The following is a 21,317-nucleotide window of genomic DNA, read 5'->3' on the forward strand; positions in this document are numbered from 1 at the left end:
GCTCAAGAGCTAGTATCAGAAGGCCATGGATATTCTCAACAAGATTGCTAAGAATAAGGAGGCCGGTACTGTCGACGACCGGAATAAAAATGACCTCGCTCAATACTAGGCGATTGTTGAGGAATACAACAGCAAACGCCTGACAGACGAGCAGAAGGCGAAGTCCACCGCTCTGAAACGCAATCGATCTGAAGACGAGGTGGAGCAAGATCACAAACGGAGCAGAGTGGGCAAGCGTTCAGACGCTAAGCAACATCTGAAGAAAAGTATACAGCAACAGGCAGCCGAGAGAGTCACGAACTGCAAAGCGACGTGGCCAGGAGCCACTTCCGTGTGCTGCTGGCGGATGGAAATTCCGCTGTTGATAGGCTGCGACGCCAATGCAAGGCATACGCCTTTGGGCAGCTTGGAAATCAACGAGAGAGATGAGTCATTCTTTAATTTTATTATTACTTCAAACGTAACGGGGGCAGTACACCAACCTTCTATTTCCCCTGCTCGGGGAACTGTGACGATTGGGAGGAGGTCCTTGATATCATCCTAATAACCGACAATTGGATTCTTAGGGTGGAGAACTGGAGAGTGCCTGACCAGACATCCTTCTCAGATCACAGTTGGATACTTTTCAGTCTAGATCTCGCCGCAGAGGTCTCCAAGCCCTTCAGAGACCCCAGGAGGATTGACTGGAGAAAGTTTGGTCAAGTAATTAAGAACAAACTCTGCGGTGCGTAAATTGGTAAAATTGGCACGACAGACGAAATGGAGTCAAAGATGGGGGCTCTGGAAAAGGCATTCGATACCGCCTTTAAAGTCTCATACCCTACTAAGAAGAGCAAAGGGACACTGCCACTGTGGTGGAATGAAGATCTCTGCAGCCTCAGAAGCTGACGAGGGAAATCTTCAACATCTGCTACAGGATTGATTCTTTCCTCTAATGTAAATTATCTGGGTGTAGTCCTGGATCCAAAGCTAAATTAGAGATTGAACATAGAAATGAGGGTAAAGAAGGCCTGTATAGCCTTCTCTATCTGTAAGAGAACCGTTGCAAAGAAATGGGGTTTCCGGCCGAGGATGGTTCTCTGTAGTGCGTCCAATCCTAAAGTACGGTTCTATTGTATGGTGGCAGGCTTTGAGCAAAAAATACAACAGGATGAAGCTTAATAGTATTTAAAGAACCGCGTGTGCAGGTGCTACTGGGCCTCTGTAGCCCTGCCTGGCAGATGCTCTCAATGTACTCCTGCATCTCCTCCCCTTAGAACTCCACATTAAATAGCGTGCAGTGCCGTCAGACTACGTGAGTCAGGATGCTGGGCAGCGAAGTCCTACGGCCACAGTAACACCCTAGACGAAGTACCTCGGAAAATCTGGGCATTTCCCACGGACTATGCCACACGCAAGCTGAAATTCACGAGAAACTTTTCTGTGGACTTTTCAACCAGGTCAAAGTGGAAGACCGACGGCGTGTTGCAGGGTTGTGACTCAGGATTCTTTACCGATGGATCAAAGATGTTCTGTGGAGTCGGCGCGGGGGTTTTCTTGAATACACACAGTGTATCCGAGTGTATGGTCTCCCAGGTTTCGCCAGTGTATTCCAAGCGGAAGTACTAGCGATATTGGAAGTCTGTCGATGGCTGGAGCGAGATCCGAGCCCTAAGCGTAACATAACAGTTCTGACCGACAGGCAAGCAGCCATCAAGGCCTTGTATACAGCGACGACATCCTCCAGGCCGGTGGGGCAGTGCAGAGACGCGTCTAGGTAATACGCTCAAGGTCACCCTCCTCTGGGTTCCCGAGCATAAGAACATAGAGGGAAATGAGCAGGCTAACAGATTGGCCAGACGGGGCTTTGCTTTTGGCAACCCTTTGGTGAATACAGTCAGTGTTTCGCTGGCGGCTTTCAGCGGAGGAGTCCACTCACACTACTTAGCAGTCGCGGGCCTCACAAGATGAAGGGTTACGAGCTACGCCAAGTCAAGGAGGATTTGGCCCGCTTATAATCGATCACAAGAGCTCCTGTGCTAGACACGTGCAAATGCATTCAAGATTACGGCGATCGGCACGGAGCACTGGCCAATAGGGGATCATTCTGCCAGGCTCGGCATACCCTACAATTCGCATTACCGAAGCTGCGGAGAAGGAAGCGAAACCCTCATGCACTTTCTCTGTGATTGCCCAGCTGTAGCTAGAATTAGGCTACAGACACTGAGTAAACCATTCTTTGGGGACCTCAGAGAGATTTCTAGCTGTAGGGTGAGAGAGCTGCTTTCTTTCGTGAATGCTACGGGCTGGCTCTGAAGATCCGAGCTGGCTGGACTCTGCCTCCCTGCTCTCATAACAGTAGTAATGGTCTTAAGAGTTTGTGGCATCAAAACTGCGCACCGCAGCGCTAATTGGGCTCCTCGCAGTGGCCACTGATACCTACCTACCCAACCTAAGATGAATTGGAAGGTGAGAGAGGACCAAAATTATATATTGGCTTCTAAACAAAAACTCTAAGTTGAGATTCGACTACAAACGCCTGGTCTATCAGGCCGTCATAATGCCAACATGGATTTGCGGAATTCAGCTGTAGGATTCAACGTGCACATCTAACATCGAGTTGCTACAGAGAGTAGTATATGAAAAACGAAAACATACACAGAGACCTTCAAATTGCGACAGTGAGAGAGTGACGAAGTACAAAGTAACCGTTAGCTAGGAGACTGCTGCAACAGCCTAGTGTCAGTCGATTAAAAAAATGAACATGCTAAAATGAGAGTAAAGACATAATAAAAACAAATAGCTCTACTTTGTGAATAATATATTCTGCAGCACCGGCAAGAAATAATAATAATCGTTGGCGCAACACTCCTATTGGTTCAGGGCCTCGAAGTGTGTTAGAGCACTTCATTCAAGACCGTAACGGTACACTACAGGATTACAGTGCCTTGTAAGAGGCAATGAGGTCAGCATTGCGCTCGCCCGTGATTATTACCCTGATTTTGATAGGTACTCATTCACAGCTGAGTCGATTGGTATTCGACGTCAAATTACGATACAAATCCCAACTGAGGGAATGCTGAATTGAAGTCATGTGAAGCAGTTAGTGCCGTTATACTTAGAGTGCGCTGAGCTGATAGTTGCGGAGGTAAAAGTGAGAGCGGTCGTCATCATCAAAATCCGTAAGAGAAATTACAGTCGCATTAGAACTAGGAACCATACCATCACCTCAAAGCTAACCAAGCTACTTTCGGATGATATGCTCCATAGCAAAGCATCTGCTGGGGCTATAGGCGTAGGAATGGTGATGCCCAAAAGGAGTTACGATATACTTGCAGGCTACTAACAGCCAGGGAGGTGAGCTCTATCTGAAGAAGGGCACATAATCTAAGTTCAGACGATGCAGTATTCGTTAGCTCATCTTGATAGACAAGATGACGGACACATATAATGTGAAGTTCAACTGTTGTGGACGATGTCGGCAGTACCTCTACAGCTTTAAATGGAATAATTTGCCGGTTGAAGTTTCGGAGGCATCCAGTCCACTACGAATACATACTTCGCTGATCAGTTTTCAAATATCCAACATTTGAATCTTTCATTGTAGAAAATAACCACAGCAACTAATCAATTATGGTACGTTCAGATAAGTTTTATCATTAGAAATAAAGCGCTAAATTATGTCATTGTGAATGAGTCAATTAGTGCCAAACTTACGGCTCGTTGCGCAAAAATCTCGTACTCCAGATGAATTAGGTGTAAGTGCAAGTGATTTACTGATCCCGATCCACCAGAGCTGTTGTAGCCTATCTTGTGCTCATAACTATCCAAAGATTTCAAAAAACGGATTGAAAACATGATGGCATTAAGCGTCAGCACTTGCGGCTGGCGGTCATGCAATCCCGGGATTATCAAGCAATGGAATTTTGTGTAAGGGCTCACGTTGGCGATAATCGCCACTTCGATGTCCTTAAGTCGTAGGTCCATGAGCCTCTCCTCGGGTTGGACTTTTGTAAAGTTAAATTGATTGTCGTCATAAGGAGTGTGCAGTGACGCCATTAATATGGGCTGCCGGCAATGAGTTCCGCGTTCAACAATAAGCTAAAAAGAACACTCCTTTCTCAATCCGCTTTACGAAACAGAACATATTTTCTCACCCGCATTAAAACTCCATAAGATCCTTTCAGCACACGTTCCGCCGGATTATTCAATTTGTATCGGACAATATTAGGCATGTTTTCAATTTCACCCAGCCGCCTTTTAATCGCCTCCCTTATCAATGGGTTGGGTCGGTCTGTTAAATCGAAAATTTGACAAGTCCTCTCCATTTTGTTTTTCAGTCCTTTGTACAGTAAATCCCACTCCTGATGAAACTTAGGTCCAGTTTCATTATTTTTCCTATTTAGGCTGCCAAAGTCACAAAACTAAAGCAGAAAAATACGAGCTCGAGAAGCTGCCGACCGACAGCGGCATCTTAACCGCCTCTTTAAGCTACTGCCAAAAATTCACGTTATGAGCTTATCACAATAATTTGTCATGATAATGAAATTGATTTTATTCATAATCAATGTAAACAAATGGGAAATGAATCAGGAACACTTACACTCGTAGCTAAAATTAACTTTTCTAGGTCTAGGTCCACTTAAGAAGTTGCATAGATGGAAACCGCGGTAGAGGATGAAGTTTTTGGGAATTAGCTAAATGACAAAGCTACGTTTTCGTGAACACATTCGCTTACTATGGAAATAAATAGTTATCGAGATGCTACAGGTTTGTACATACTTCTATCAATAAGTAAACCGTGTTTCTTTATCCAATTCTGATAATAACATATTGTTGTCTTAAATCCCATGGAGGAACTCTCCGAAAGGCTTGTTTTCTTCTTCGACTGTTCTGGACTGTTCTGGACTATGTAGGTCTAGAGTGACGGCCGTCCTTGACACTGTCAAAAAAAAATTTTGAAATTGATGAAAACCAGATGGAGCGAGGATTGAAGCTCAGTCACTCTTAGACAATAGTTCGAAAGGCGTTAGTGTGGTCAGTATAGGAGCGGAAATTAGCCTATTCCCTGTAGATCAAGATTTCGAGCTTTCCGTTAATGCATTCAAATACCGGCAGTCAAGAGATGGTGTAGGTCCTAGAGTGAAACATGGTTTGGTAGCAGCGATAGAGTAAAAAAACCACATCAGCAGCTCTACTACCAAACCCTATCTCCAAGCCTTCCTTACAAACGGAACAAATTGTACCAACTGGTCTTCCTGGTTACAGGTTGGGTACCTTTGACAACCCTACCCGGAAAAAGTTACAGAGCCATGAAAGCAGCCTCGGACGGATTTCACAACGGCGGACCCAGCTACGAAAACAGACTAACGATTTGCACATCTCTCACTCTCTCCCTGTACAAATCGAATGCCAGCTGATACCTTGCCCAATTATAAGGCTAATATGAGAACGTTACAAGAGACGGGTTGGAAAGGCAACGGTTTCCCAGAGAAAAGCCACTACACCATATATTTTAGCGACCATCCAGTAAACCATATGCTCGGAGTAGGCTTCCTAGTCAGCCAAAAATTAAACCTGCTGTTATCGTTACCCTACATGGGATACTGCAGAGTCGGAGAAGGATACCTTCCATGAGGCAGTAGTGCGGATTCTCAAAGCCTGTCCCAAGTATGATATCAAAATAATATTTGGAGGTTTTAACAATCAAGCAGGGACGAAGCCCACATTCAAACGATACGTCGCTTCCCATAGCTTAAATAGAAACACCAATGAAATTGTCGAAAGTACCTGGGTTGTGCGGAAAGCTGTCTACAAACAAACGTGGGTCTCTCCAGGCGAGACCACTTTCAACCAAATTGACCATGTGTTAATTGAACGTCGCCACCTCTCAGCCTTGATGAATACAGAACATATAGACGCTGACCACAATCTCGTTGGCATAGTGCTCCGGGCTCGAATTGCAACACCCGCTAGAATTCTCTTTGACAATCAGGGAAGAGTGAATACTGAAGCCATTAACAACGAAGCCCTGCGTAACACCTATAAGAGAATGGATGCCACAATAGCCGCAGTCAACAGAGTTGAAGGTTCCACCAACTGAAGACGACGGGCAAATGCTGCCACCACTATGCATGAAAAAAAACAGTTCATGCAATTCATTAGCTTAAAAGTCATCAGTCGTCAGGAGCCGATAGAACTACACCCAAATTGATTAAATATGGACGCAACCAACTACACCAAGCGGTTTATCAACTGTCGCTTAATGTGTGCGACTGCGAACCAATGTCTGACGACTATCAATTGGGCATTGTCTGTTCCATACATAAATAGGGGGAAATAACGCAATTATAGAGATATCACGTTGCTGAGTATCCTCTATAAGATAGTCTCCAATGTCTTACTAAGGCGCATAGCCACATACACCCAGGTCATGATCGGCCCACACCAAAGATGCTTCACTCCAGGCAAATTAGCAACCCGCCAGATTTTCTCTCTGAAACTGTTGAAATATGGCCATCAGTTGCACCATCTTTTCATCGACTTCAAGGCCACGTATAATAGCATGGTTAAAGTAAAATTGTACACGGCCATGAGAGAATTCGATATCCCGATCAAATTGATAAGACTGACTGGGCTGACCTTGACCGAGACCATTCAATATCAACAACATTCTAAGACAAGGAGATGCAATATCATGCATGTTCTTTAACCTGGCCCTGAAAAAAGTGATCCATGATGCTGATGTTAATGCGAGAGGCACCATCCTAGTCAAATCCACCCAACTAATGGCCTAGGCTGACGATATTGACATTATGGGAAGAATAACCCGAGAGGTACAGTCTACCTTCATCTAGATCGAGCAGACGGCGATTGGCGCCAGATCTTGGGCTGCACATTAATGATAACAAGACGAAGTACATGGTGGCAACATCAGCACTAAAAACCAACGACAGAACATGCCTTGACCAGTGGCAGAGAAGAATAAAGATAGAAAACTAAAACTTTGAGACCGAGTCGAAAATCAAAACCGATAACAGCTATGATGGTGAAATACGCGCACGGTCTTTGGCTCCTAACAGACCCTATTTCAGCTTACAAAGCCTGTTTCGCTCGATACGTCTCATCATGCGGTTAAAGCTGTTACTCTACAAGACAATGATCTTGCCAGCCCTCCTGCTATCCTATAGCAACCTCCAGCCTGGAAATCACTGTCGTCCAACTGGACGCAGTAATAACCAGCCCCAGTACTTCTGCTCCAAAACCATCGAGGTCCAGGTTGTCCTGTGGAACGAGGACCCACAAGAATGGCAGCTGCAGGAAACTAACGAAAAAGCGGAAGGCTGCTGGAATCCTACTCAAAAGCCAGTACCAGTATGTTATACATATTCCGAACAAGATTGTGAAGAATAAGAAAGCCAGAGGTAAACTTCGCCATGCTATTAACATAGTATGCTGGTCCCAAGCCCAGGTAAAGGAGGAGGGTTTGAGGCAACGTACTCTGTACTATCCTCAGTAAAACAGAAATAAAATGCTGAGATCAGGGAAAGAGATAAATAGATTATAGTTGGAGTTATTCTACTATGCTAAATCCTACCTCTCTTGGATCTCTCTTGGTAACAGGCCCCGCGACAGGTCGACCAAGAAAATGCATAGAATGTCGTTACAAACATGATGATCGGATTGAGTCACAAGCCTCGGAGAAATGCTAGGGCGTCCACCTCAGTCGACGCGGCAGGACGGGCCCCGGTCCTGTCGAGAAATGGGCAAGGGTTCTTGACGCATGGACGTAAGCAAGTTAGTACGCACACAACGAATAAAACAAATACGTGTCTGCACGCTAAATGTTGGTACCCTAACTGGAAAGACGGAGAAACTCGCAAGAGCCCTTCGGAAAAGGTGCATTGATATCTGCGCTCTGCAAGAAACCCGATGGTCTGGTGCCGAAAGCTGCGACATTGAACGCGAACGCAGTAAAAATGGCTACAAACTTCTCTATTTTGGTAACCCACACACTCAATATGGTGTTGGCATTGCCATCTCAGAGGGTTTCCGTGATGCCATTAAAGAAGTCGAACAATTTGATGATCGGCTGATGAAGCTCACCATTATATCAGCTGATCGCACTATTCACTTCTTCACCGCGTATGCACCACAGACAGGTCGACCTGATGCCGAGAAAGATGCCTTCTGGCAACTTCTCGATAAAAAGACTTGTCACGTGCCTGCTAACGATTACATAATCATTGCCGGCGACCTTAATGGTCATGTGGGTAACAGGTGCCATGGGGGAAAGGGGTTCGGAGCGCGCAATGAAGGTGGCGAGCGTATAATCGATTTTGCGGACACCCATGACCTTGTACTTATGAATACATGGTTCATCAAACGATTGTCTCAACTTCCCACATTTTATAGTGGGAACAATAAAACGCAAATCGACTATATTCTCATAAGACGCCAACATTTTACCACTGTCACTGATTGCAAAGTCGTTCCCTATGAGACCATCGCACCTCAACATCGGCCGTTGATTGCCGTCCTGAGAATTAAGCCACCGATAAAACAGCGTGAGGAACGCACTGGTCCGCCGCGCATTAAATGGTGGCGATTTGGTGAGAAGAAAGAAACGGTCTAACTCATACGATTGCCAACCATTACGAATGTGGAAGAATCATGGAACCAAATGAAAGACACGATCCACAAAGCGGCCTCTGCAACCCTCGGGGTCACCAAGCCGGGTAAGCGGTACATCAACCGAGATACTTGGCTTTGGAATGATGATGTTGAAATGAAGGCCCGTGAAAAGAAACGCCTCTACCACAAATTTCTCGACGATAAAACGCCTGCTAATTGGCAAACTTATAAGAATGCCAACCGGGAAGCAAAGAAAGCGGTCGCTGTCACCCGAGCAAACCATTTCAAAAATCTTTACGATAAACTGGACACTCGGGATGGCGAGAGAGATCTGTATCGACTTGCTAAAAGCCGTGATGAACGCACACAGGATATCGAACACTTCTGTTGTGTTAATGACAAGAACGGTACTTTGCTTACCAACAGTCGAGCCGCAACGGATAGATGGCGAGAATACTTCGAGCAGATTTCAACTGAAGAATTTCCTCATCCTCCACTTCCACAATCATTGCCGACATTTGGAGCAGTTCCACCAGTCAGCGCAACTGAAGTCGAGGAGGCAATAAAACAAATGAAAGCCGGGAAAGCAACAGGACCTGACGACATCGCATCTGAGCTCTGGAAAGCGAAGAGCTGAGACCCAACACTGTGGCTCAGTGAATTCTTTTACCGGGTTATTCAGGAAGGAAGAACACCATCTGACTGGCAAGAGGGTACCACTGTTCCAATATGGAAAAAGAAAGGTAGCCCAGCAGAATGTTCAAATTACCGTCCGCTCCGGTTACTTTCCCATACCATGAAGATTTTTGAACGCATTCTTGACAATCGTATTCGCGAAATCGTTGAAATAACCGTGAATCAAGCCGAATCAAAGTACTGACGCAATACACGCTGCGCGGTTACTCATGGAGAAACACCGTGAGAAGCATCGCCCTCTTTACATTGCCTTTCTGGATCTAGAGAAAGCGTTTGACCGTGTACCACACGAACTCATCTGTTATGCTTTACGACAACACTTCGTGCCAGAAGAACTCGTGCGCTGAGTTTAATTGCTCTACCACGATCCGAAAAGTAAAGTTCGAAGTATGGCAGGTGTATCAAAACCGCTTCGTGTCTCTGTTGGAGTTCATCAAGGAAGTGCCCTTTCACCACTCCTCTTTGTCCTTGTTATGGACACCGTCACACGGGATATCCAACGTCCAGCGCCCTACACACTGCTTTATGCAGATGATGTTTTCCTAGCATCTGAAAGCAAAAATGATCTCGAGCAACTTGTTCAAAAATGGAATGATGGCCTCATGCAACACGGTCTCAGATTGAATCTAAACAAAACTGAATTTTTGACGACCGATACCCATGAAACAGGCACAATCACTGTCAGCGGCAGTGATCTGCCCAGAACTGAGCGATTTAAATACCTTAAATGCTTCACGCATTAACGCAACCTGGATGAAGTGGCGTTCCACAACTGGTGTCCTTTGTGATCGACGTATCAACGAACGTCTCAAATCTAAAATTTACTGCAATGTCGTCCGTCCAGTCGCTCTCTATGGTTCTGAGTGTTGGCCGACCACAAAAGACAATGAACGGCGTCTTGCGGTAATGGAGATGAAGATGCTACGTTGGACTAGTGGCGTCACACGTTTAGATCACATCCGAAATGATTATATCCGCGATCGTTATGAGGTTGCACCAATCGTGGAAAAGTTGCGAGAGAGGCGTCTTCGATGGTATGGTCACGCAATTCATGCAAACGGGAATTCACTTGCCGAGATTGGTCGGAACATCGAAGTCGATGGTAAACGACCAAAAGGCAGACCTAAGCAACGGTGGCTTGATACGCTGGACGGGGATTTAAAAGCCTCCAGATTGCACCCAGATCAGGCATTCGATAGAGCCAAATGGCGAAGCCGATCACGACGAGCCAACCCCGCTTGTGAACGGGACAAAGGCTGATGAAAAAGAAGAAGAAGAAAGCCAGAGGTAGTGGGCACCTCGAACTCCATGGACGATTGATTATTGAGGATGGGAAACTAGACAAATCAACAGCCTTTCCTATTCTGCATAAATGGAGAGTGGTTGGAGGCACTGAAAGAAGTAGACTGCAGAGGGCCGCACGGAATCAAATTCAAAGCATTCCGCCCTAAGAAACCGGATGACTTGCACCCAATCAATGCCGCCAACGAGGCGAGGACGAAATTCTGATGAGCAAAATGCTAGTCCATATGGACTTTCTGCAGTTATTTGAGGATACCAAATCGATAATCACCGAGAATAAAATTAGCTAGACTAAAAACAGTTCCTCCGTATATAAATCTCCGGCTCCAAACGGCATAATGGTAGTCATGCTCCAGAAACAGCAAGTAATAATTGATCTGTGGATTTGTCCGAGCTGAATTTCGTTCAGATATCCTGGAGATGCGTGCACGTGGTTTTCACTTCGGAAGCGGGCAGGTGTAGCCATGAGTTTGCCAATCAGCCTCATCTTTTTCATGTTAAAGACCTTAGGGAGCTTCCTCCATACCCCTTAAGGATATTCACAGAAAGGACGATCCTCTGCAGATATCAACATGCCTATCTCCAAGGCAGATACCCAGAAATCGGTCTTAATTTCCTTGGCTATCTTCGTGGATACAGACGGAGCACTCACTCATTCTCAGGCTTAATGTTATTTACTGTTAAAGGTACCCGAATAGAACTGAGGATTGAAAAGAACTGTATATTTTTCTGCGACTGAAAGAAGACCTTTGTAAGGAAAGGAAGTTTCCAGTTGAGAATCGTTCTTTAGATATACGAAGCCGTGGTTCGTCCCATCCTAACGTACGCCTAGTGTGTATTGGCGAGCACTGAGCAGGAAGTGCAATGTATCCAAGCTTAGTAGGATCCAAATAATCACATGTGCAAACGCTGCCGGGGCTCTTTAGTCCTACCCGCCGGATACCCTTAATGAACCGATGAGCTTACGGCCAAATGAGAAATGTAGATAAGCTTCGGCATCAGATATACTTCCGATAGCTTCACTGGTCCTTCTGGGAACTGCTCTCCGCAAGGTGAAAAACCAGGAAGGCAAGCCAGTTAAACTGAGAGCTGTATTGTACAGTGGTTCCCAGATTACCATTAAAACTGAAGTCGCCGTAACCAAACTGGGACTGTCTCTCGTAAAACACAAAAACTGAATACCTTCCTTTGGAACATACCAAAGGATATTCAGTTGGGCGATTTCCAATTCAGACACGAAATACGTTTTACTTAACTTGAGTTAAATCCGTTTAGGGAAGGGCCTTCCAATACTGCAGGATATTGTATTCGACTGGATAGTTCCAGGTGGAATAACAATCCCTAGCACACCAGATGACTAAACTATTCACAATTTGTATACGGCGAATATCGATGTATCGTCAGATTCTGATAGCAAAGGAAGATAGAAAGATCCAGCTTATCGTATGGTGACATCATCCAAGCGAACTAATGAGATACTACAAGCTCCAACGCGCCAACTAAATGCCTCCACTAGTCGTCATGACAGTTGCAGTTTCAGTCTCCACTGGAAGGACCAGCCTTGAGAAAGGACATCCATATGAATGATGTGATGTCGGCAGCAGACATCCTCAGAGAACCCCTTTTCAAGCAACTTTCAAACAAGGTACCACTATCAAATCTTGCAACAGCGGACCAGGCAAGAAAATACACACCCTGGGCCTTATTTGGATACTTAAAATAGACGTAGATAGAGTGTCCACACCTTGAGACCGATAAGAAGACAACGAGAACAGTACTAACGTTTGTTCAACGCGTTGAGGATTATGGACTCAATAGCTATCATGACTAAGATATCACTTCCAGAAATTATGGAGTCATAAACCAGGATAAGATTACAGCTAGAATGATCGAGACATATTCGACATAATCTGCAAGAACTAGGCAAAATTTAAGATATCCCGACAGTTGTTCGGGGGGAGCACCCTAAAAGACGCAGTTACACGCATTAAAAAATGCATTAGAAAAGGGTACCCGCATGTATTTTGTGAATAGATTCAGACATCTTCCTGAACTGACGCCAAGCGCAACCGTCTTACTTTTGCAATGTCGTGGCCAATCGAGGTGCATTCTTACAACAATTGTCCAGACCGAATCAGTGAAATCATGTTGACTGCAAGCAAAACCCGGCAGACCCTGTATTCAGAGGTATCACACCAGAAAAACTTCGCAAATGCGGTCATTGGTTCTTTTCAATCTTTTTTCACGGAACTCAAGGTTCTTGACCTAGGAGATATCACAGCAGTAACATTGATCTGGTGAAGGAACGAACGAAGTTGGAATTGCCAGTAGAGACCGACCAACCTTCGTTCATCCATCAAATCCATCCGTCGGATGCAGGGGACTACGATCGATTAACCAGACAATTCACCGTGAAGGAATTAGGGAAAGCACTTCGCGTGATTATCAGGATGGATCAATGGGAGGCACAGCCAGAATCGATGAAACAGCTGCAAACTACCCACCAAACAAGTAGTACTCACCGATTATTACCTTCATCTACTTTCAGATGCAAATTGGACTTATGCGAGTGGACGGTTGACTAAAAGCATCAAACCTAGCCTACGATGCCAAGCATGTAACCACTCTGTCCTACGCACACTACGTAGCTTTCACTGAATGAACTTCGACACTCTCAAACAAATCATTGGATGGAGAGAGCACTTGTGAAATTTCTATTGCGACAAAGTAATCAGGCATGGAACCGACTGATCAATTAATTTCTGAAGGCTAAAGGGAATCAATTTTCATTTTATACTCACGGGGGTATAAAATTAAAATTGATTCCCCCTTCAACGAACTCTAGGAGGCAGCAGTGAAGATCAAAGGGCTACTCAACGCCCTCAATGCAGCCTGGCTATCGCTGCAGATTGTGATGCGCCTGCCCTTCAATCGTGAATCACTCGCGTTACCACCCTTAAGATTGCATATACTTTAACTTGAAAACCATTGCATATAGTCCGAAAGGAAAAACCCACTTCTCATTTTTATTCGAGAGATAGACCCCAGCCCCAGAAACCTTGCGTATATCCCGCCACGCATTCCTCTGGGACTTCCCAGTTCTCTCTACGTTTCAGGTTAACTTTATATCTTCTACTAAACAGATGTAAGGGGACCCGGGAATCAGAAGGCATTGTAAGAACTGGATGTTGTTATGCCAGTAACTCTTCTAATGCCCTGTGCCCCCATGTTCGTTGTTTCCCCATAGATCTAATCGAATTAGTCTATGAGCTGCTCTTAATACAGTGCTCTGGATAAGCAAGGGCTACAAATTGAATAATGCATTTAGAGCTGCGCCGGATGTCGTGCTCATGGCACCGAAAATACCCAGACACACAGTTCTTTGCAGTGAGGCTAGTTTACCTTGAAAACTTTTTGTGTTACCTTAACTCATCACATTAGTGATGCATAAGCGAACATCGGCCTAATGATAGCAATGTATATCCACATTACCACATGAGGCCTGAGTCTCCATGTCGAGGCAAAAGTCCGTCTGCACAGTTCATAGGCTGTGAGAGCTCGTTTCAACTTTACTTCTACATATTTCAGATATTTCACTTCTTCAAAGAATTGAAGGGTTGTACCCCTCATCTCTGAGAGGCAAAGTCCATTTTGTTTTCTTTTTTTTTTTGTAAATAATACCAGCGTGTTTTATTTGAATCAACTGAAAGTCTATACCTGGGGTACCAACTGTCAATCAAATCAACGATACATTGCATACTTCTACACACCGCTGCGAGATCCCGATCAACAGCAAGCGCAGCCACGTCATAGCATAGGCTTGAGCGTGTTTTGGAAAATTTCGCAGTTCGCACAGTAGTGAGTCGATCAGCATACTCCATAGAAGTGGCGGTGGCACACCTCCAGAAGTAGTAAACACAAGGCTACCTAGAAAATGGAAAAAACTGACATAAAACAGAAGGTTTTCACATTATTGGTCTTCTGAACATTTGTCTACGCTACAACTTCGATACAAATGGAAACAATACTGTAAAAACCTCAAGCCAGGCATCCTAGAAGTCCTTAAAGAAGACAACATCCATACTTTCAAATGGCAAATGGATCGAATCATGTGACATTTCGATCAGACTTGTATTCAATCAATCGCCAAAACGCAACGCTTTAGAAACCCGGATTCCCATTGTTGAAGTTTGGAGCGAAGGAAGAGACCCTTAAGCGCTGTCCGATCACCTAGCTCTAGGTAAAGCCAGGCTGCAGAGCAAGAGCGGCTACTTATAGCTACCTACCTACAAAGTACTAGGTAAAGGCCCTTCACGAGTACCGACTTAACACACCTCTCTGAGTGCTACATGCGCAACAACTAATGTTCGATGTGGGTCTGCCTTAGCAAGAAACTCTAAATTCTCCAGGTTTGCGCTGAGATCCCCCAAATTGATATCCTCAAAAGCCGCCCGCCATCCGGGCTTACGCTTTCACCCCATCTGAGGCACGACCTGTTTATTTTTTTTTGCCATACGGACTGGATCATCTTCACTCACACAGATTAGGTGAGCTGGAATTCAACCACAACCAGACAATCGTAGCATTCCTCATAAATTCCATCGTTGTATAGGCTACGGAATCGCCCTTCCTCCTATGGGAAGACCAAAAATTCTTCGGATTCTTCTAACAAGTTCGGCATTTTTCTTGCGAAGGAACCAAGTCTCCGACGAGTACATACGGGCAACTATATACGGATTTCGTCGTCCTAGGTATTATCGGTTGTGATTTTCGACCCCGCATTTTCTCTTTCTTTCTCAGTTTACCACCATATGTTTCGTCTTGTCTTTATCAATCTGCAGCCCAAAATCTAGTAGTGGTGTCGATATCGACAGCATAAGCGAGTAGTTGGATGGACAAAGCATCACGGATAACTTATTCCACGGCGAGGTTAAAGGGTAGTATAGGTCCCAGGGCGAAACGTGGATTGGTACCCACGATGGAGCATAAAACCTGGGAAACATCTGCTGAACCAACTCCACCTCCACGTGGTAACCGCTGGGAGCTCTTTCTTAACGAAAAGCTGCAGACGGAGAAGGATGAAGGCGAATCTCCCGTGCCTAAAAACGGGACAAATTGTATCAACTGGTCCTCCAGGTTGGGGGCTGGGTAGTGCTGGCAACCCTACACGGACAACTTGTTACGAAGCCACAAGAGGAGCCTCGGACTGGACGGATAACACAAGGACGAACCCGCAACGACAAAGGAATAATCATTTGCACATTTTCTCATGGAACGTGCGCTCCCTGTACAGCGATGAAACTGCTGAGCAGCTAGCCGATACCCTGTCTCCATATAGAGCTGATGTAACAGCGTTATATGAAATGCGTTGGACAAGGACCGGTTGCCTGCAGAAGAGTCGCTACACCATATATTATAGTGGTCATCCAGTAAACCATGTGCTCGGAGTAGGTTTCTTAGTAAGTCAAAAAATGAAACTTGCTGTTATCGACTTTGAAAACATAAGCGGACCACTATGCACTCTGCGCTTGCGAATCAAATTTAGAAATATAAGCCTCATTAACCTTCACGCTCCTACAGAGGAGACTGCAGAGTCGGAGAAGGATACCTTCTACGAGGCAGTAGAACAAACCCTCGAAGCCTGTCCCAAATATGATATCAAAATCATACTTGGGGATTTTAGCAGACAAGTAGGAAAGGAGCACGTATTCAGGCGATACGTTGGCTCCCATAGCTTACACCAAAATACAAATGATAACAGACTGCGGATCATTCAATTAGCAGTGCCACACAAAATGTTCGTTGGGAGTACCTGGTTTGCACGGAAAGCGGTCCACAAACATACGTGGACCTCTCCAGACGGGACCACTTTCAACCAAATTGACCACGTGTTGATCGAACGCCGCCACCTCTCAGACTTGATGAATGTCAGAACATATAGGGGGGCCAATATAGATTCGGATCACAATCTCGTTGGCATGGTGCTCCGAGCTCGAATAACACCACCCAGAATCCCCTCTGACAAGCAGGTGGGAGTTAACACTGAAGTCACCCATAACACAGCCCTCCGCGACACCTATAAGAGGGAAATGCATGCGCAATAACCCCAGTCAACAGAGGACCTGGAGACCAACAAGTCTATGAACTAGAAAAGTACAGGGAGCAACCGCACCAGGCGCGCAAGTTTTACCAACAAGTCAGCAGGATGAAGCCTTATACACCTCGATGTTCATCCTGCCGAGACAAAGAGGGAAATCTGATTTCCGACAGAATGGGCATATTGGAGCGAAGGGTTGAGTACTTTGATAAACTACTGAACAACCAGAACATCGGCGAGTTGAAGGTCCCGGCAACAGAAGACGACGGACAAATACTGCCACCACCAAGTATAGAAGAAACAGTCCGTGCAATTCATCGGCTAAAAAATCATAAGTCGCCAGGAGCCGATGGAATTACAGCCGAATTGGTTAAATATGGAGGCGACCAATTACACCAAGTAGTTCATCAATTTGTGCTTAAGGTGTGGGACAGCAAATCAATGCCTGACGACTGGCAAAGAGGCATTATCTGTCTCATACATAAAAAGGGAGATATCACACAGTGCAGCAATTATAGAGGTATCAGGTTGCTGACTACCATCTATAAGATATTCTCCGCTATCTTGCTAGGGCGGATAGCACCATACGCTCAGAAAATCATTGGCCCATACTAAAGAGGCTTCACTCCAGGCAAATCAACAACAGATCAGATTTTCTCTCCGCGGCAAGCGATGGAAAAACTGTTGAAATATGGACATCAGTTGCACCATCTCTTCATCGACTTTAAAGCCGCCTATGATACCATAGCCAGGGTTAAACTGTACACGGCCATGAGAGAATTCGGTATTCCGACGAAATTGATAGGACTGACTAGGCTGACCCTGACCAATGTGCGAGCCCAGATAAAAGCAGCAGGATCACTCTCAAGACCATTCGACATCAACAACGGTCTACGACAAGGGGATGCCCTATCATGCGCCCTCTTTAACCTGACGATAGCGACATCATTGGAAGAACGACCCAAGACCTTCATCCAGATCGAGCAGGCGGCGATTGGCGAGAGATCTTAGGATGCACAGCAATGAAGGCAAGATGATGACAACGTCAGCACCAAAAGCCAACCAACCAACCATAAAGATAGGAATTTTTGACCTCCTACATGAGGATGGACGATTCCGTAGCCTACATAACGACGAAATCTATGAACGATACCATGACCGTCCGGTTGTGGATAAAATCCGGCTCAATAGGTTACGGTAGGCGGGTCACTTAATCCGTATGGATGAGGATGATCCATCCCGGAAAGTCTATAAGGGCAATATCTATGGTAGAAAAAAAAAGGCCGACGCTGCCTGAGATGGCGCGATGGCGTAGGTCAGGATGCCAGACAGCTTTCAGGGATATCGAATTGGTGGACTGGAGTTCCTTATTAAGGCAGGCCTAGACCGGATAACCGGTTGTGGCGCCGTCGATGATGATGATAAGGTTAAAATGATCGCATTATGATGATGTTGTTAGCCGTTGTGCATGGTGAATGATCTGGATAGTGATCCTGTTGCTTTTATCTCGCCAAACACATTGGTCAGAACCTGCCTAGGCAGTCTTTTTAATTCAGTCAGATAGGGGAGAATATCTTATAAAAATTACTCAGCAGCAACGTGATACCTCTATAATTGCTGCACTGTGTGATATCTCCCTTTTTATGTAAACGCGAGGCAGCGCCTCGTTTCCAGTTATCGGGCAGTGATTTGCTCGTCCAAACCTTGAGCATGAGTGGAAGAGGAGGCAAATTGGGGACCTCTCTGAGGGACGGCGATGATTTGGGAGATTGTTCCTGATAATCGGTTTGTAACGCGAACCAGAAAAGAAAGGGCAAAAACGTCTGGAAAATAATCTTCGCGTCCACTTTCAAATGCAAAGAAATTCAGCTGACTTTATAGCTCTATCTTATCTACAAATCTATGTATCTCCGTATCGAACACGTAAGTAGTGAATGCGTCAATCCAACCAAGTAATTACAAAACTTACGGCTCGTTGGGCGAAAAATTCGTCGTTCATATGGATCAGGTGTAAGTGCAGATGGTTCACGGACGCTGCTGCTCCCGGGCTGTTGTAGCCAATCTTGTACTTGGAACTGTTTAAAATACGTAAAAGGCGGATTGAAAACTTGATGGCGTCGTGTGTCAGCACCTGCGGCAAGTTATCGTGCAACCCCGGCACAATCAGACAATGGAATTTGGTGATGGGGCTCACGTTGACAAGGATCGCTACGTCGAAGTCTTCAAACCTAAGATCCAAGAGCCTTTCCTCAGGGCGGGATTTTGAAAAGTTGAATTGAGTCGGATCGAAACTGGGGCGCAAGGACTCTATCGCCATTGGCTTCCGTCGCAGAAAACCGCGTTCGACATTCAACTGGAAGGTACATGTCTTTCTGAACTGCTTCCATGAAACTAAACAGACTGTCTTACATGCAATAGAAACCCGTAGTTCCCTTCCAGAACGCGCTCCTTCCGGACGTTCAGCTTGTACCGGAAGAGGTTGGGGATGTGTTCAGCCTCGTGCCATCGCCGCTCAATTTCTATAGAAACTTGTAACCCGTCGTGTTTGCTATTTAAGTTTAATGACTTCCATGTATTGATCATTTGGTTCCTAATACTGGTAATTTATTAAAACCCGAATATTTAAATATAACCGGCGAAAGCCGAATGCTAAATATTGACACTAAAAGACATTTCAGTGGCCCATCTGACATGACGTTGACGTTACACATGTAAATACTTACAATCAGCTTTCTGTCAAAGGTAACCAGGTTTAAAACAAAGATTACTTCGAATTCGAATATCATAGGAGAGATTCTCTAACACGGTTCGAAACCCAGATCCAATTCGATTCTCGGAAGAATGATTTTTATTACGGAAAAGTTTTAGCGAAGACAGGTCGCATCTTTCCAGACTGGAATCCGAAACTGGTATACTTGTATAAAAGCGAAAACTGGTGACGCATAGTGGAGACATGAATCAAGCGAGTAAGTCCCGTTTGAGCACTAGGAATGTCTAGTGAAGACATAAATCGGTTTGAGTTATGGGAAGAAGAAACAACCGAAGTGTAGTGATTTGAACATATGCAACAACCAGATTTCTAGATTGCTCAGGCGAGAACCCGAATCAGATGATACGTGATACATTCGTTACAAGAACCAGCGAACGCGTCCGGAATTTTTTGGGATCTGCTGAATCTGGTACTATTAAGGGTTTGTAGATACGTTTGAGAAAAGGATAAAAGTAGTGCAGACTTCCTTTCACGGAGGAAGATATCCTCGAAGGAACCACCTCTCCAATAAAAATAGCCCGTTGAAAGATTTAATCGAAAAAATCCGTTAATTCCGAGGAATTTCTTCTATCGCCAAATGTTCATGGGATCTAATCTCCCGAGAAAATTGTTCTTGGCTACACACTGTTAAATGTTGAATACTACATTTCAAAACCAGGAGAATGCAGAACTCCGCCATGCTATTAACATAGTATGCTGGTCCCAAGTCCAGGTAAAGGAGGAGGGTTTGAGGCGACGTACTCTGTACTATCCTCAGTAAAACAGAAATAAAATGCTGAGATCAGGGAAAGAGATAAATAGAGTATAGTTGGAGTTATTCCACTATGCTAAATCCTACCTGATCTCTGTTGGTGACAGGTCCCGCGACATTCCGACCAAGAAAATGCATACAATGTCGTTACAAACATGATGATCGGATTGGATCACAAGCATCGGAGAAATGCTAGGGCGTCCACATCAGTGGACGCGGAAGGGCAGGCCCCGCTCCTGTCGAGAAATGGGCAAGGGTTCTTGACGCATGGACGGCATCAGGACGTAAGCAAGTTAGTCCGAACAAAACAAATAAGTGTTTGCACACTAAATGTTGGTACCCTAATTGGAAAGACCGAGGAACTCACAAGAGCCGTTCGGAAAAGGCGCATTGATATCTGCGCTCTGCAAGAAACCCGATGGTCTGGTGCCAAAAGCTGCGACATTGAACGTGAACGCGGTAAAAATGGCTATAAACTTATTTATTTTGGTGACCCACACACTCAATATGGCGTTGGCATTGCCATCTTAGAGGGTTTTCGTGATGCCATTAAAGAAGTCGAACGATGTGATAATCAGCTGATGAAGCTCACCATTATATCAGACTGGCAAGAAGTACCACTGTTCCAATATGGAAAAAGAAAGGTAGGCCAGCAGAATGTTCAAATTACCGTTCGATCCGGTTACTTTCCCATACCATGAAGATTTTTGAACGCATTCTTGACAAACGTATTCGCGAAATCGTTGAAATAACCGTGAATCAAGCGGAATTTGTCAAAAACTGCGGAACTACTGACGCACTACACGCTGCCCGATTACTCATGGAGAAACACCGTGAGAAACATCGCCCTCTTTACATTGCGTTTCTGGATCTAGAGAAAGCGTTTGACCGTGTGCCGCACGAACTCATCTGGTATGCATGACGACAACACTTAAAGTTCGAAGTATGGCGGGTGTATCAAAATCGCTTCGTGTCTTTGTTGGTGTGCATCAAGGAGGCGTCCTCCCACCACCCCTCTTTGTTCTTGTTATGGACACCGTCACACGACATATCCAACGTCCAGCGCCCTACACACTGCTTTATGCAGA

The 21,317-nt window shown here is 45.1% G+C and overlaps 2 protein-coding genes across 7 annotated transcripts in view; both read right to left on the reverse strand.

Moving 5' to 3' along the window:
* LOC119654373 (GDP-D-glucose phosphorylase 1-like) overlaps positions 1-19,404 on the reverse strand; it is a 30,433-nt gene extending 11,029 nt beyond the window's left edge. The window contains exons 1-2 of one of the 3 annotated variants that reach the window (XM_038060124.1): positions 19,118-19,404; positions 18,678-19,061 (exon numbers count right to left, since the gene is read on the reverse strand). In XM_038060124.1, coding sequence (XP_037916052.1) covers positions 18,678-19,061; positions 19,118-19,291 — 558 coding nt within the window. In that variant the 5' untranslated portion in view covers positions 19,292-19,404. Of the gene's footprint in view, positions 1-3,696; positions 4,081-4,136; positions 4,479-18,677; positions 19,062-19,117 lie in introns of those variants that run through there. The other 2 variants (XM_038060914.1, XM_038061660.1) reach the window with 2 other exon arrangements.
* Positions 1-21,317, reverse strand: part of LOC119652307 — a 710,323-nt gene that overhangs the window by 150,657 nt on the left and 538,349 nt on the right. The gene's annotated exons all lie outside the window — the stretch shown is intronic.

This window comes from Hermetia illucens, chromosome 1 (assembly GCF_905115235.1).
Source record: "Hermetia illucens chromosome 1, iHerIll2.2.curated.20191125, whole genome shotgun sequence".
NCBI lineage: Eukaryota > Metazoa > Arthropoda > Insecta > Diptera > Stratiomyidae > Hermetia > Hermetia illucens.